The sequence below is a fragment of the Colossoma macropomum genome, unplaced genomic scaffold, assembly GCF_904425465.1.
Source record: "Colossoma macropomum unplaced genomic scaffold, Colossoma_macropomum, whole genome shotgun sequence".
In the NCBI taxonomy this organism is placed as follows: Eukaryota; Metazoa; Chordata; class Actinopteri; order Characiformes; family Serrasalmidae; genus Colossoma; species Colossoma macropomum.
In genome coordinates, this window is record NW_023494792.1 from 21,174,001 (window position 1) to 21,191,866 (window position 17,866).

The 17,866-nt window shown below is 38.1% G+C and overlaps 1 protein-coding gene across 2 annotated transcripts in view; it reads right to left on the minus strand.

Annotated features, from left to right (window-relative positions):
• shisal1b (shisa like 1b) overlaps positions 1 to 17,866 on the minus strand; it is a 54,889-nt gene that overhangs the window by 26,799 nt on the left and 10,224 nt on the right. For both annotated transcript variants that reach the window (XM_036576539.1, XM_036576538.1), the window contains exon 2: positions 1,179 to 1,364. In XM_036576539.1, the coding sequence (XP_036432432.1) occupies positions 1,179 to 1,245 (67 nt within the window). In that variant the 5' untranslated portion in view covers positions 1,246 to 1,364. The remainder of the gene's footprint in view (positions 1 to 1,178; positions 1,365 to 17,866) is intronic.

Consider the following 17,866-nt stretch of genomic DNA (forward strand, 5'->3'; position numbering starts at 1 on the left):
CAGTCTGACCAGACTCTTCTCTCATCATATAAATGGAGCAAGACTGCAGTTAGGATGATTAGTAGGTAAGGTTGAACAAAGATTCCATTTTAACATGATTATGATTTATTATTTAAATAAACACGCCCCCATGAAATGATAATTCATAAGTGTACTCAAACTGAATCTTTAATTAGCCTTTCTCAATTAGTAGTCACTAAAACCTACCAGTTGGACACAAAACTGGACAAGGTTTTGGTTTGCTCCAAGAAGTCATACATAAATATGGCAGTTGTCAGGAGCCACAACTCACAAGTGTAAAATTTTTGTGTGGTACACTACACAAAATACAGTGTTATATTCAACACCCAGAAATGTTTGAAATCCTGAGATCCTAATATATTGAGTATGTGTGGTTAATATCCCTCTGTCCAACTTTCCCAGTACAGACAGAACACAGACACAGTAGCGCAATACACAGTAAAGTGGGCTTTACATATAAAGGTGGTGTGGACTGCCCTGCTGTGGCTAACTAAAAACAATGGGCCTCTTTCACCAATATCTTCTTAAGTTTTTTTCTTAAATATGTTCTTGAGAAAGGTCCAAAGTTTGCAAGTGCTCTCTGTTGTTACCTAGGAACAAATCCCAAATAAAATTGGTGAATGTCAGAATCTTCATGAAAACTGCATAAGTGGGTTTTTTAATTTTTCTTAATAATGGTTGGTGAATGAGGCCCATTATCAATTTTTTTATGGTACGATAGGTTTTTTATCATTTTACTCCTGAGTATATATCCAGGCAATTCTAGCATGGCTGATTGAATTAATGAAGAGACGGACAGATGGAAAGACAGACAGATGGACCCATGACAGGCAGACAAATGAGCTAGTTTGATAGCTCAGTCATGCTTGCTACCTTAGCTTTTGCTTGGTTGTTAGCTTTCTCTCAATATGTTTTTCTAACTCAAAGAGCTTTTTGTTAAAGAACCTTTCAATGGATGAAGATAGAACAAGCATTCTTGTAACTGAGAAGTGAAAGTGTGAAGAACCTTTTTAAAGCTTAAAGTACTTTCACTTTATATTAAGGTTCTTAATATAGAAGTCTTTTCTCTAGAACCATACATCTGAGCCAAGAGCCATTTATGAACCGTTATTTTTAAGAGTGTAGGTCATTTAGCCCTTCAGCTATGTGAGTCTCACCTGCTGTGGAAAGTAAAAGCAATATGACGGCCAAGATGTTGAAGGACTGACGGCTGGTGACACTCATCTTCTTGTCCTCCCTCAGGGGAGGATGGAGGGAGGAGGATGGACAGCTTCAGCTGAGCTTAGACATCATGTTTCATGTCCTACTGACTCTGTTCATGGTTGCAACAGCTGACAGACCACCTGTTAGAATAGAAGATCCAGCTGGTCAGGTTGGATTCAGAGAGCAAGACAGTTGTGGACAGTAAGATCTAGGAGTACATCCAATTTTTTTCTACAAACACACTTGCAGTTGGGAACCATCAAGGTCTTCTAGGCCTTCAGAGAAAACTTATACACAGTGAAATAAGAAAAAATATTATATGTCTGTATTTTGAGTTTATTATGTTTAATATAATCATCATATTTGTTGGATTTTACCAGTGTTAAAGTACTGCTTTTGTTTCATTGTTAAGTTTTAGCTGGAAACAAAAGGGTTAAATCCTTGAACCACCTTATGCAAAATTATCCAATCATTTTTTCTCCATGGTATATAGGTAGACGTAACCAAGCAAGCTCTCCTATTGGTTTGGATTTTAGGAGCTGAACTGAAGGCCTGTTGTGTCAGATTAACCACCAACAAAACAGGAACTGACAGTGGAATCAACTAATCATGTTTTGATTTAAAGGGTGGGACCAATTGTGTGAGAGATTTTTGTTAGCGCTAACATGCAACTAAAATCCCTTAAGGATGCTAGCACAAATTAGCATTGCTTAAGCAGTGTTTTTTTCCTTGTCTTTGACCAAGTTTTGATATTCATTGCCTAAACTGAAGGCCTAGCTCTAATAATCACAGTTCGCCACTGCATACTCGCATATTCAAGGTCAGTGTTCTGACACATGCAATGTAATGAAAGACATATTGCACACTTGAAACACATTAGAAGACTTATTATGCTTTAAAAGCCATTTCCTATTCAATAAAGCTAACTATCAGCTACAATAATAGGCAAAAGGTCTTGTATAAAGACTCTTATTTTACACAAGGTACATTCATACTCTGTAGCAGAGTCAAGGTTTAGTGCATTTTCTCATACGCATATTCAGTGACAAATAGAGCTGTAATTCAAAGTGTCTACCTCAGTTCTTGCCACTGCTATTATGTGTAGTCATTTCCTAAAGGTATTAGAGGTCACCAAAGCTAGTAATTCCAGTCAAGTGTTCATAGGGACTCAAAGAGCTGAATATCAGCTCAGTAGTAATTGCATGCTATAACATGAGGTGATGCAAGGATATAGAGAAGAGGTCTTCAACTCTAGACCCTAAATCCAGTTTTCAGCACTGGATTCTGTCATTACTCATATCTATGACACAAGGAGGCCAAACAGTTACATTAACATGCTTTTCGATTTACATTAACAGTTCATTAGTAATTCTAAAATTGAAAAGCATAAACTAGATTCAAAGTCTGGAGTTGAAGACCTCTGATACTAAGTAAATTCAGATGATACAGAGAAGCTTACAGACTAAATACAGTACAGAACAAGCACATTTCTAGTCTAAACAACAGCTAAAATCCATTCTACTACTGAGCTATAACAGCTTGCTGAAATCTCGTTGCTGTCTGTACATCTGTTCCCAGTGGAGAGCAAAGGTCAAGTGAGCATCAGAAGCACTGAAACCTTTGAGTTCATCTTGCATCTAGAGACGATACCTTAGCATGACCTCTCTTGGGCTCTTATGGATAACAGAGAGTGTAACCCCTGAAACTGTGAGTGTGAGATGGTTTATATTGCATTCTCGAGGCTGTGAAGAAGAGCCTTGAAATAGTGAAATGCATGAAGGGAACTTACCAACAGTAGTTCTTATTTTACTTTGTGTCACTGTATGGACCATGGAATGTTTTTTTGATAGGAGGGACCAGGCATCAGAGCCCCAACCACACCTACACACCACCACCATCACTACACTGCAAAACATGGTATCTTGGCAAGTGAAATCATCTTTCTCTTAATTTTATTGCCTATTTTAAAGCAACCTGAATTACAATTGTGTATGAAATGAGTTATGTACATAAACCTGCCTTGACTTGCCTTACATTGTTATCAGGACGACACAGTGCATTTAATCCTCTTGAGTTTGGCGCTGCTTAGACAGAGCAGGCTGATTGATTAAATTCAAATCAGTGTAGGATTAAACCAATCAATCACAAGGAAGCAAAGGTCAAGTAGTTCATTTTTATTGTATTGACTGTGGGTACAGGCAGCCCCAGGCCTGTAGGTTATGTTAAAAGTCTCTATCTTCATTCAACAGAATGGAATAATAAACTCATACAATGCCCTCCACAAATTTTGGCACCCCTGGTAAACATGAGCAAAACAGGCAGTAAAAACCATTCTGTATTTCTGTATCATTTCGAACTTTCATTCAAAATATTAACAAAAACCTAACCTTTATATGAAGTACAATGATTAAAAAAACAAAATCTTATCAGGAAATAAATATTTTTCTCAAATTGGTGTGCCTCACAATTGCTGGCATCCCTACATGTAATACTTTGTCCTTTTGTAAAGAGTGTTCTCCTATAATGCTTAATGAAACTAGAGAACACATGGCGAAGGATCTGAGACCATTCCTCCATACAGAACCTCTCCAGATCCTTAAGATTCTGAGCTCCACACTGTGGACTCTCTTCTTCAGCTCATCCCACAGGTTTTCTGTGAGGTTTAGGTCAGAGACCTGGGGTGGCCATGACAAAATCTTAATTCAGCGGTCGTTGAACCATTTTTGTGTTGATTTTAAGGTGTGCTTTGAATCATTGTCCTGCTGGAAGATCCAAACTATGTTTAAGCGTCCTGGCTGAGGCAGTCAGGTTTTGACTTTATTACAGATCAGGCCTGGGTTCACCACCCTCCTCGTTCCGTGGTCCACCGTTTGCTTGGTGGCAGTTTACCATGACTGTGGAAGTTTACCACGACTTTGATTCTAAATGGAATATATGTTCCTTGACTTCTGTTTTTAAGAGGATGTTTCAAATCAATTGGTATTAGGTACAAATGCTAGGAATTTTCCTAATTTTCCTGCAGTAACTGTGCTTTCCTGTAAAAGAACTCTACTAATGAGGCAGAGATACAATGTAACATGAATAAACAAAAGCTGCACCTGTTCTTCAGTCTGTATCTTTAGTTTCCCTCGTGCTAACAGTCGCTGCTCTATGGATGAAAGAACATTTACCAAAGCTGTGTAAGCGTAAAGAAATATGTTTCTCCAAACGTTGGTTTACATGTGCTAGTTTCCTCCTCTGGGAGTGAAGCATAATGTTTTCCCCTGAGGTCTGTGCAGGCCTCACTCTTTGACTGCAGTATCAACCTCTTTTATTCAGCCAGAAGAGAAAGGTGTTCCCGCTCAACGCTGTCACACACGGGCTTCATTTGTCCGATATTTTCAAGCCTAGAAATAGTGCATGGACTCTGACACATGTAAGAGGGAGTGCAGTCTTTATACATAGCAAACAGAACAGAGCCTTCAGTACTGTATGAAATACGATATGATAGCACAGCATGACTGTAAATGCAGACAGTCCCTGCAAAGAGTGCTGGACCTACTGGAGCAGAAACTCGCTAATGTAAACACACACACACACGCAGAAATCCCTCACAGATGAAGGACTCTGCGTGGTTGTAATCAGGCGACAGATGTGACAAGAAGAGGAGTCTAAGGATTGTACACCCATGAGTATTTCTAAAAAAAATAATAAAATGGCAAAGACGCAGAGTCTAATAGTCATACTCCAGTGATACTGTAGCAGAGCAGAGATAAAAGCTGTGAGTGGGATGGGAACCTATAAGCTATAAATTTTCTATTCAATCTGACAACAGTTTAATTCACTATAACAATGAAGGCTTCATAATATATGAGATATTTAAACGTATTTCTTGCCACAGCAAATGCTGCTTCTTTTCTGACCTGTTGTGGAGCAATTTCACATTAACCAGGAGCCTTGAAATGACCCCAAATGGTCAATTATGGCAGAAATGATTATATTCTGGTAATATAAACATATAAATAGTTTTCATGATCAAGCCCATATGCAAAAGAAATATGTTTCCATATATTTTTCAAAATGTGTCATATTTGTTGTTATGTGGTTCCATATAGTTCCATTATGTTTGAAAATATTGTAAGATATTGAAATATATATTTACACACATACATTATTTAAGCCATTAATCCGTCTGGGTTGTGCAGGGCTGGAGCCTATCCCAGTGATCACTGGGCGGATGGCAGGAAACACCTGGGCAGGTTGCCAGTCCATCGCAGGGTAGACAGACAGACACATACCTTCACTCACACATTCACACCTATGGGCAATTTAGCATGTCCAATCAGTCTGACTGCATGTCTTTGGACTGTGGGAGGAAACTGGAGCACCCAGAGGAAACCCAGATAGACATGGGGAGAACATGCAAACTCCACACAGAAAGGACCCTGGTCATCCGACTGAGGAATCAAACCTAGGCACCCATACCCACTGCACCACAGCGCTGCCCAATATATACTTACATATATTAGAATAAAATTTTTTTCTTCTACATATGTGCATACATTTCAATATATCAACATATATGTGCATATATTGGTATATATTTCAATATCTATAATGGCAAAGTTAAATATATTTTAAAAACATCACTTACAGTGCACCCTGATTTTACATGTAAGCAAATATATATAGATTTAACATATGACCTGGACACATGGATGATACTGTAGTCTTGTTTTACATGGAACATTTTGCCAAATTATCTTGTGAGAGTAATACAGGGTTTTCCAGTGTCTATTCTCTTTCATGGTCTCCTCCTCCTCATGGTCTTGTTGTTTGAAGGGATGCTCAGATGCTCTGTCCTTTGCTGTTTCACAGCGTTTGTCATATATTTTCTTATTTGAGTTTTCTACTGCGTGTGAATTTGATTAGATTGCTACTGTTTGACTGCTTTGTTAAATAATACATTGTTCTGTAAGCAGCATTAGCTCTGTGTTTCCTTAATTATCACCGTGGCAACAAGGCCCTATGAAATACTGTCTAAATACACTGTGCTTAGTTATGGGTCTTGGCTATGTACTTCTTTAATTACCTCAATGGCAAGTGCTCTGTTATGCAGCCTATATCAAATGAAAAACCTGGAGCTGAATATATAGATTAGTCCCTGAAAATGAATGACATCCAATAGAACACAGCCCCCATATTCTCGGTTTATTCTGCTGCCATTATCAGGGTTGAGTCGCATCTGTTTCATCTAAACTGGTATAAAAGCACATGGTATAAAATCATCTACTGAAAATGATTCCAAACATGACATTGTTATAAAATAGGTCTCATTTAGATATTATAAGCCTACTGTGTATATTATAATACATTGAACCAACTTCCAAACATACCACCAACATTTTGTAAATTAAAAATGATGCTTAAACATAATTTTTCTATCAGTAATTTTCACTGTGAACTCAGCTTTAAGTCTTTTGGGGTATGTGTGTATCAGCTTTGCAGACTGTTTGGGAGTGATATGCAGCAGGTTTTCAGGTTAGTTGGACACTTGTGGACTGCAAGTTTCAAACAGTGTCACAGATTCTCAAAGGGATTGAGGTGGAGCCACTCCAGTGTTGCTTTGGCCTGTGGCACTCTTTGAAAATTCTTAGCAGACTGAAGCAGTTTCTCTTGCTTTATTTCCCTGTGTTTAGTTCTGTCAATTCTTGCTTCAGTTTTAACAAGATGTCCTGTTCCTGTTGATGAAAAGCATCCCCACAGCATGACACTGCCTCCATCATATTTCACTGTAGGGATGGCATTTCTTGAGGCATGGGCAGTGTTAGGAACAGAAATGAAACAAAAAACCCTCTCAGCACAACCAGTCTTTTAACATTTCCGTTTTTGCACTCAAACCCCAACATGATGTCCCTAAACCGGTTAGAACAAAAGGAAAAACTGTACGTTCTGTGTCTTTTATATAAGCTGTAGGCATAACATAATTAGATAGAAATAAAACTATTAGATCTTGCAGTTCTGTGTAGATTGACAAGCACATGTTTACACACACACACACACACAAACACAGGTCATGGACTTTTACTGTTTGTAGATCTGCAAAGTGCTTTTTTCATCTAATGTAAAAATGTGCCAGTTACTTTATTGTCTCATGGGTAGAAACCAATTATGTCCAATTAAGAGGCAATTGTGTTCCAGAGCTTTGGGGTTTGAATACTAAAGTAATGAGCACATTTCAGTTTTTGATTTTTATAAATATATATACATTTACAGACAAATAGCTTGTTTTGACTTTGAAAAGTGCTATATGAGCTCATATAGCAAAGGAGGGTTTGAATGCTTCTACAAAACACTGCACATGCTTGAGTGGCTCTCCTGTGAATACTGATTTGCAACTAAGTTTTCAAACAGTGTTCATATCATTAGTAATTTGAGGTACATAATGATGAATAAAAGTGCTCAGGTTCATTACTAATATGGACATCTTCTTCTTTCTCAGCACCGTTTGGGAAACAAAAAAATAGAGATATTTAAGTTTTGGGGGGAGAGTGTTTTTTTTCCTGCAGTTGTTAAAATGTCTCTGCTACACATTTCTGCTTGAAACTGCACTGCAGTTTAACCCCTTAAAAGGCATGGGCCTGCCTCCAGACACAAAGTTTTATTACACTCCTCTATAACCTAAGAACAGCTCAACAATCTGCACTGAAGTCCCTGTAGTTACTGAATAATATGCCCTAGTATATAAACAGCCTGGGATTTTAAGGGGTTAAGCCAATCATGTTGGCTGTCCTCTGTTCTTTTGTGAACGCTAGGTGAATCAATAATTGCTGGTTTGAATAGTCTACTATTACCGCTGAGAGCAGACTCAACATCTAATATGTGGAAAGCACTACAGTAATGATCTTTACGCAGCTGTGTTGTAACAGCTTAGCAAAAGAAGAAGCATCTTTAAAGTAATACAACTAAACCTCTCTACCTCCACACCTGCACATTTTGCCTACCAAAGGACTGTCCTTTTTTCCTATGAGTCCCTGGGGTGTCTTCAAACTCCTGATTTATTTCCACTGACATAGCTGACATGATATCCATTATTCATTTAACAAATTACAAAAAACTGTGTCCCTATAGTGGAGCCCCTGTCCTCTAAACTATGGGCCATTAGACAGAGCTGCTCATCCTTTATTCTCCCAGAGAGAGAGAAGTGGGAGCTACATCAGTTTAGCTGCTTAGATGTTAGTAGTGATGACATGGTGGTGGGCAATATCGCAGAAATATAATATCACAATACTTCAAGAAATGTTCTTGATACAGAATGTTTCATGATATTTGTTTTTTTTTATGAAATCTGAAATCTTGGAACAGGCAAAAAAGAGCCAATGGTGCTACATCTAAAAAGTACTATTAAAAACTCCGAGTACAAATGATTTTTATTTAATGTTTCATATACCATTGCAATAAATCCCATTAAATAATACTATTTCTGATCTTTTTGTAACCAAATATGCAGTGAGTCAGTGTTCAAGAAGTACTGATGATATCCACAATGTGCTCAGAAAAGCAAGCAAGCAAAGTTTATTTATATAGCACTTTTTACAAAAGGTGTTGTCACAAAACAGCTTTACAGAAAAAATCCGGGTCCAAGCCCCCATGAGCAAGCCAGTGGCGACAGTGGCAAGGAAAAACTCCCTAAGAGCAAGAGGAAGAAACCTTGAGAGGAACCAAGACTCAGAAGAGGAACCCATCCTCCTCTGGTCGACACCGGATAGCAAACAGTGTTAGTATAAAATATTTTAGTACAAAACGGGGAAAACAGGTGGAGCAGTGGTTAATTTGATTAGTTTTAGTTTATGCAGCAGCAGCAGCATCAGTGGGAGGGTCAGTTCAGAGGGTGAGGTTTGCACAGAAAAGCATATTCTGACACAATCTATCATGATAATGATAATTCCCAGCCCTATGAAGACAACATTCATATCCACACTTCTATATTGTAATAATAATAATGACAATAATAATAAAAAAAATCATATCTGCACTTTGTGATTCAAATTCCATAATGTTGTTTTTCTGAGGTGACTTCAATGTTCTAGCTAGACCTGACAGTTAACTAAGTTATATTTGGATTGTCTACATAGTTGATTATTCTATGTAAGCTGCCTATTAGATACAAACTATTTTTAATAAAGTGAAATATTAAACCCATTTCAAAATTACACATGAATGAATACTATTTTTTCTGTGCACACAACAACCTTACAGGTTCATCCTGCTACGCATGACATTTTAGAACCACTGCTTCAGACATTTCCATGAATGTTTGCTTACTCTTGCTAAGGCCTGTGTCAGTAACAGGGTCCTCTTATTTGGGTAACCATGTAGAACACAACCACAGTTAAACTTGGTTGGAGCAGTGGCATAGCCAAGGAGTGGCCAGTGCCAACATACGTTGAAGCATCGCCACCCGTCAGGCCCAGTCAGTGAAAGTGAGACAGTCATCCATCGTTAATAAAGCACCAGATATGTTTTATGGTGAAAATCTGCCATCAGGGTACCAATCAGTTATGAGAATATGATGAGGCTTCATTCAATAATTAGCATATCTTGCTGTAATAGGCCAACAGGCAAGTGAATGTGTGCTGGGTCCCTTCAGCAGTGCTGCTCATGAAGTATCATAGCTGCATTATGAAGTGAGCTAAGTGATGGCAAGATTAATGAACTACCAACAATTAGTCAGCTATAACTATTTCTCATGCTAATTACTTTTTATAGTTGAATACATGCATATGTTGTAGTTTTTCTATACAGCGTGGTCTGGCTAGCTTAATCATTAAACTCGTGTTAAAATGTAGCGAGGACAGCCTAAATTAAAACTTGACCTTGCTATATGAAATGTTTTCCTGAAAGGCAACACTGTGCACTGAAAAAAGTGATTTAATGTTATCTATTCAAACACAGAATTTCCTCATCAGTGACCAGAATAAGTAACATAAACACAGTTTTGTCTTTGTTTACTTTCGGCAAAAATGTGTGGATGTAATATTTTGTTCATTTGGAAATTATTTACATTTTTAGTCATGTAGTGAAAAGCTATGCATCATTTTTTAATGTGATTTTAATTCAGTAGCACTATTTTGTTTTGTTTTTTGTGTTTTTTTCTTAGCAGTGTGCCACCCCGGTCAAAGCTCTGGGGTTTCCCTGGCCACCCCATTCTAACATCCCAAGCTGCTCACTTTGTTTCCGTTACCGTCTCCTCCGGTAGTTTTCCTACGGTCCCTAAACTGGAGCGGCGGCAGGAGGGAACACAGTAAACTCAGCTGTGAGTTGACGTTAATCTTTTCCATATTACCGAAAAAATGAACATAATAAAGTGCAGTTCAGTAAAAGTCGTGGTTTCAGTAGCAAGTCATCGTTAATGTGGCTACGAAACTGTGTTTAGTCTGCTAAAACAGCGGAATTTCAAGTTTAACTCGAGCTTCGCCGTCTGTGGCCCCTCAGCCTGAACGTCTCGTTCTCTAAAGCCATTTCGCCTCAGGCCGTTACAGAAACTCCGTTTCTCCTAATGTACGAGAGCTGGTTCATGTTTTCACTCGCGCCTTTTTCAGTCTGAAACCTGGTGCAGTGGTCTAATGTGCTGAAATGTTTGATTTTTGTACAGACATGATGGTGTATCTGCCTGCAGCGCTGAGCTCGTTCAACCAGACACTTTTCTAGAACAGTCTCATCTGTGTTTGGTATAGGTGTGGTTTCACCCCGCATATTTATAAGTTCAGTTTATGTTTATGTGTGGGAATACTGGTGTTTTTCCACGGAAGACCTTGAGGGAGATAGCTATAACTATACATTTATCTGGAGTGTTAACTTGAGACCACAACTTCTTTTTCTTGTGATCTCAAGGTAACAAAAATGTTTCCTTGAGATCACAAGAAAAATAAGTTATGATATCACAGAAACAACTATTGTCTTCTCTCTGGACTTCCATATCTTCCTGTGGTTTGCAAGAAATAAATCAGTACATGAACATTTTGTTGTAATTAGTTATAGTCACCAGGCGCTGTTACCACACTTGATTCTACTGATTTCTCGCTCTGAAAGGTGCAGCCTTACTTTACTCCCCGTTATCTCATTATCTTATTGTTCATTCTCTTTTGTTTTGTTTTGTTTTGTTTTGTTTTTCTTCGTCTTGCTCTCTTTTTTCTTTAGACACCACCCCTGGACTGCGGATTGTACATTGGCAGATCTGCTAAGTTTATGGTTCTGGTAAGTAAACTACACCTGTGGCTTGAGAATCAACCTTTTATATGAAATCTTATAGGAAAACTATGTACGAAGGAAATATTCTAAATGTTTGAGTTTCCTGCATGTCTTAAATTTACGTAGGGTTTGGAAGGATTAAAGTTTCTGGCACAGTTGAGTCCTGAGCTCTTTGTAATCCATGCTGGGCCTTATGATAACATGCTTGCCTCAGGTCTGATATTGTTTAGAGTAGCGAATACATTTTTATCTAGTTCACTTTTATATCATCAGTATTTTAATATAAATAAATAAATAAGTCCTGCGGTTTGTGCATAAACATCATTATATATTTTTATTTTATTCAAATGGCTCATGTAATGACGCACATCCATCTGAGCTCTAATATTAGCATTACAGAACCTGTTTCTTTGACTCGTGACAAATAATTAATAAACTGCTGAGGCTAAAAATACCGTCAACTACGCTGACAGCATCTCTGTTAGACACTTCAAGCTTCGGGGTGAGACAGTTGACCTCATGAAAAAGCGGAGACCTGAATGTGTCAGTGCTTTAGATAAGAGCACAAGCTCAGTCTGGTTATTTACAGATTACACACTGAGAACACAGAAAAGCTGAACTTAGCATTTTCAACATTTTAATATGCTGTTGGGTGTCACAATATGACACATTTCCTCTGTTTCTTTTCGGAGTAGATCTCATTATCAGCTTGTGTTGCTGGCACTTTTCTCTTATCAAATCTCCCCTCTGGCACAAGCACTGAATACTGCTCATCCTCCAGAAACTGCATGCATGTAATTTTATTTGTACGGTTGTTTTTTGTCAAGTCAGTGTTCAATGTATGCTGTGAAGTGAAGTGCACCCCTTTCACACAGTGAGTTTAATACTCATCTTGTTAGCAAGGCAACTTAAACAACAGAGACACAAAGCGTTGTCCCTTTTATCTTTTTTTCTCCTCTCAGGACATCAGTGCTTTGGAAACTTGGGAAATTTGGTTTGGTTGTTTATTCTGTGTCTGCCTGCTCTAGTGCCTCAGCCAGATCTGTGGTGTTGTGTTGTGTAACTAATTAAAATTAAATGCAGATCTGCCTGCACTTTGGGATTTGGGCTCCACAAAAAGCACAATGTGTTTTTCCTACTTCATTAATGATGTCTAAATTACGACCTCCCTGCACTTGGTGATCTTGCAGGTAATTGATTGAATCCTGTGTAGGCCACTGAGATGGTTTTGTTTCAAAATGCATTATAGACCACTTTCAAGAATTTTCTTGATATACGTTGTTCGGAGTGGGCTTTACACATACAAGAAATATCAGTGCTATATTATGATAAATGACACTTATGGAAAATGTGTTTTCCATTATACATCAGCTGTTACTCTTTTCAAAAACTCTAAAATGTTACAAATGGATATGCAGCATTTTGGAATGAGTCTCTGTATTTTCTGATGGGTCAACCTGAAATTGAAAGGAACCTTTTTTACCATGTAAGTTCATGTGTGTGTATATATATATATAGCATGATTCTTAATATTTTAATTAAAAGACAAAAGTTTTTTCCATAATCTTCTAACATCTTTTTACTTTTTTTTTCTTTGCTGCAAACGTTTTGTCATGTACAAGGAACACAAAAGCACAAAAGCTACAGAAACATGAAATATGTCTAAAAGAAATGTCTCTCTTTTAATTTCCTCTTTCGTAAGCTAATAGAATAAAAGTATGTTGTGTTGGTGTTCGTTATGTTTTGGGTACAACACTCCTCGATATTCACTATCAGTCAGATTTGCATTTTTTTTTTTTACCCTTTATTTGTCTATAGCACTGAATGTTATGTCTGGACAGCAGTCTCTGTATTTGCATATGGACTCTGCCTCTGGTTCATTGTATCCTCATTACCCTGTAGATCCCAAAAGCAAATCACGACATGCCAATCAGAGCGTGGCTCTGTTCTAGCCATTTCCAAAACAGCAAGGGGAGGAGTTGGTTAGGGAGAATCAAGGCTAAAACTAAGGAGCTTCACTCTCTCTCATGCAAAAAGGGGTGTTACAGCTAGTTAGCTACGAATTCCAGACAATGTAGTGCCAAATAGCCACTGCTGTGCAATCAGTCTTCTCTGTTCTGTCTAACTTTTACAGCAAATAATCAAAGTCACAAAGGATGTATTCAGAAACACAAGGTGGGAATTCAGACATACACATGCAAGTGTGTCCAGTTTGGAAATCAGTAACAGCAGGCGAAGGTGTTGAATCTCTTTCATTGAGCCAATCAAATGAACGGCTGTACCTCTGGAAGGGTAACTTCACATTCATTCTCTTTAATGTGTGAGGGATGAACTCCCTGGGCGGGACTTTCTGCTGACAATCTTGGAGTGGTATCTGATTAGAAGTGATGGGAGCCAGTGGCTCCAATCAGATCCATTCTACCCACTTCCAAAGTTAAAATTTCCTGTCAGCCGACGTCCTTGAGGAGCTCAAGGCATCTGGTACCGAGACTACAGCTGTGGAAATTGTAAAGAAGAAGTGCAAATGACAACACAGGGCTCTAGAGTATGGTTCTTCAAGGGTTCTTTAGTGAAAACAAAGGTTCTGTATAGAACCATGAACACTTAAAAAACCATTTGCATGGTGAAATGGTTCTTCAAATTAATAGGGAATGTGTTATGTTGTTCTACATAAAACCTTTTTTGAAAATGGTTCTATATAGCACCAAAAACGGTTCTGTTATTGTTACAAGCTTGACATCATAACAATAGATGAACATATTTTGGTGCTATATAGAACCCCCGTGCGGTGAATCCTTCCCCATCTTCTGAAAGACTTAGGCCCTCTGGAAAGCTCTTTTTATACCCAATCATGTTACTGACCTGTTGCCAGTTACCCTAATTAGTCGTGACATGTTTCGCCCGTTGTTCTTTTTCAAGCATTGCACAACTTTACCAGTCTATCGTTGCCCCTGTCCCAACTTTTTTTGGCATCAGATTCAAACTGGGCATATAATTTATTAAAACCAAAATAATTTTCAGTGTCTTAGTACTAGTTTCAATTAGCTATAGAGTTTTTGCACATCAGCTATTGAGTGATTTGCACATCATTGCATTCTGTTTTTATTTATATTTTGCAGCTTCCCAGCTGTTTTGGAAATGGGGTTGTAAATGCTGTCCTGCAAGCAAAAAAACTGTTTAACTCACTGAAATTGCTTTTTATACTCTGTGTTCAATTTCTGGCGTACTGTATGTTTTACTAACGTTACACATTTTCATGGACCTTTAAAACAATGTGTAGTACTGTTTAGCTGTGGGCGTTTCATCCACCTGTGTTTCTCCAGTAGCCTCCTGAAAATCCAGGTCTTTCTGATTGGAACAGGCTTTGATGACATAGAAGCCTAGAAATGCAGCCCAGCTGCAGCCTGGCTGTTGGAACACAGCTAAAATGTAGTCTGCACATTCATTACATAAAATGTAGCTGATGGTAGTGACTGCTGATAGAAAAGTGCACACACTTAACAAATGTATTAGGGACTACCATAAGACTTTTTTTGATGCCGTTATTTTCATGCGTTTTTAAGAAATGAGAGAAGTAATGGAGACTGAGAGAGACTGGATTTGTGCAGGATGCAGAAATGTTTTGAAATGCCTTTGTTCCCAGTACAGCTGTAACCCCATCTCATAGCTTACTCAGAGACAGTTCTTTCTGACCAACAGTAGTGTCCTCAGTCTGTGAAATTCTTAATTGCATGATCTGATTCGAGCTGATTTTTAATGGGGATTTTATTACTTTATGAAAGCCAGCAGTGATCCGTTAGAACCTAAGCCAGGGTTTGATGGGTGTGGTACACAGACGCTAATGACGCTCATTGCCATGCAGGCTTCAGGGAGAATATGTGGGGCTAAATGAGAGTGGGAACCAAATGAGGTTAGTTACAGGCAGAGTGGATGGAGGGAAATGATTCAGTTACGGGCTTCCGCTGAGTTTTTGCGCTCCGTTGTCTGTTAAATCGCATCTCACTGCTGGAAGAATCAGGCAGACTGGTAATGTGGTGTGGTGACAGAGAGTTTTCTCTCATTTATCTGTTATATAAGAGACATACCATGGAAATTCTTAGTGGATACTAAATCTGAATATATACGTCAGCTGTGCATAACCTGTGCGTATAGCTTAATGTTAATTGCTATGGCTCTAAGATACATCTCTGTGTAAAAGTGAACGTCCCTTTCTCCCTGTCTCTCTGAGTTATATCATTTAATTCTGACTGGTGGGATGTTGACAAAAGCAGATGAAAGAAAAGAGTCAGCTGTAACAAAAGCAGCAAAAACCATTCGTAATGGCCTTGGGTGACAGACATCCCCTGTGTTTGCCACTAGCTTGCATACCAACAAAACATCAAACCAGGCTTGTAATTCCCAGGTGAAAATTAAAATAAAGACAGTGAAGCTGCCCCGAGGCTGGGCTCTCTTTCACGTGTGTCTCTTTCTAGGATTCCTTATTAATGAAATTCTACGCAACTAGGCGAGAGGGGCTCGTTACATTAGAATATAAAATGACCCCTGCAAATAGGAGCTGTTTCCTAAACTCAGGTTTAGATTTTTTCTGCACCACACCACTGCTGGGCTTTGGTCCTGTCAAAGAGGGATTCTACCAATTTTCCAATTTTCTCAAAATTTCTGCATTATTAAAACATTGATCAACCAAAGTCATTCAGAATGGTTTATTGAAAGGAAATAAGCATTTATAGAGTTTAATGCTTTTGAAAGATACTTCAGAGAAAGTAATGTGCCTGATATCTGAGACACTGTTTTTCCTTTATATGTATATTTATGGCTGAGAGGCACTTTTTTTGTTTATCATTATTTTATCATTTTCATCATTATATATAAAAAGTCAGAAGACATAGGTTCACTGGTTATTTTGGATAGTAAATAAAATGGCTATATTTGTGTTGTAGACATCACAACCTCTGGTTCCATTTACCACCGCTGTAAAGAAGTCTGAGTCTTTATGTTTCCCTTTAATGCAGTTTCACATTGAACCACTCTGAATGACCTTGTTTACATTTCAAAGATGAAATTATGCTGAAAATTTGAAAAATCTATGGAATTTTTAAAAATGTAACAGTATGCCAAACTTATCATTACAACTGCCAGTGGGGAAGTCTCAGGGGTTTCTAGGTCTTCAGAGGAGGCCTAATCATTTCTGGTAGCTAAAAATACATGCCTGTCATTTTTAGTTCATTTATATTCAGTAGAATCATGCTTGTATTTAAAGTCTGCTGGTGTTACAGTACTACTCTTGTTTCGTTGTTAAGTTTTGGATGGAAACAATTCAGCTCTGTCTACTGAGTCACTCTGTGAAACTGCTACAAGTTAAACTTATGCTAATATGTCTGTCACAGTCTTCAACATGGAATATTTTTTAGAAGATTCAAACAAAAAATTTTAATGAGAATTGCTGTTAGCTTAGTGCTAACAAATTGTTAGAATCCAATAGCACCCACAGAGGGGTGCTAGCAAAAATGAGCTTTATTGGAGAGGTGGGTTTTTTTCTGCAATCCATTGTATTCTGCTTCAACACAGTCTGATGGTTAATGTGTACACATTTGATCATTCAGTACATTCAGGTAGAAGCAATTTCTGAATTTAAGCAATATGCACAGTGGGTATTATGTAGATGTTGTTTAAACTTTCAAAAAGGTTCTTCACATTCACACATCTCATCTACAAAAGCAGTTCTTCAAAGAGCCTGTTACTGAAAGGTTCCTTAGGGAACCAGAAATGTTTTTCTATAGCATCGCTCCAAAGAACCTGTTTTGGCACCTTTATTTTTAAGAGTGTTACTGTATATTGTTAAAAAAAAATTCAATTGTGTGTGCTTAGCTTTGCTAACCTTTAGAATTGCTGAAAACTCCTGATATGTAGAACTTGCAGCGATCAGAATCAGTGCTGTAATGAAAGCAGTTCTCCTGACAAAGGCAGCATGCATACAGCTGTGCTTTGTGTGAGAATAGCTGTTTTGTTCAGTGGGTTTCTCTTTTGTAGCTGCCAGTATGAGGAAGCCACATGATTGTACAGCTTTGTTTACCACATCCAGCTGAACAATATTCACTCCACCCCACAAACACGCACATACACGCATGCTTTCAAAGAGATGCTGTTATCCCACCTGCTGTTTAACTCAGGTGAGGTCTGGAAAACAAAAAGAAAAAAAAGTTTTTCATACAAAGCTGTACATTAACTTAGCAACTGCTGAATGGGTTATGTTTGGCAAACAATGGCGAATCAGTCTTCTGAGATATGTACTTATGTTTGAAACCTGGCTTCACAGAGAATTCATAGGAAATTACTGGGAACTGTGTTAAGGCGTAACAAAAACAGCTATGCAGCCTACAGCACTAGCTGCAAGCTTTTGGGCTTCATGCAT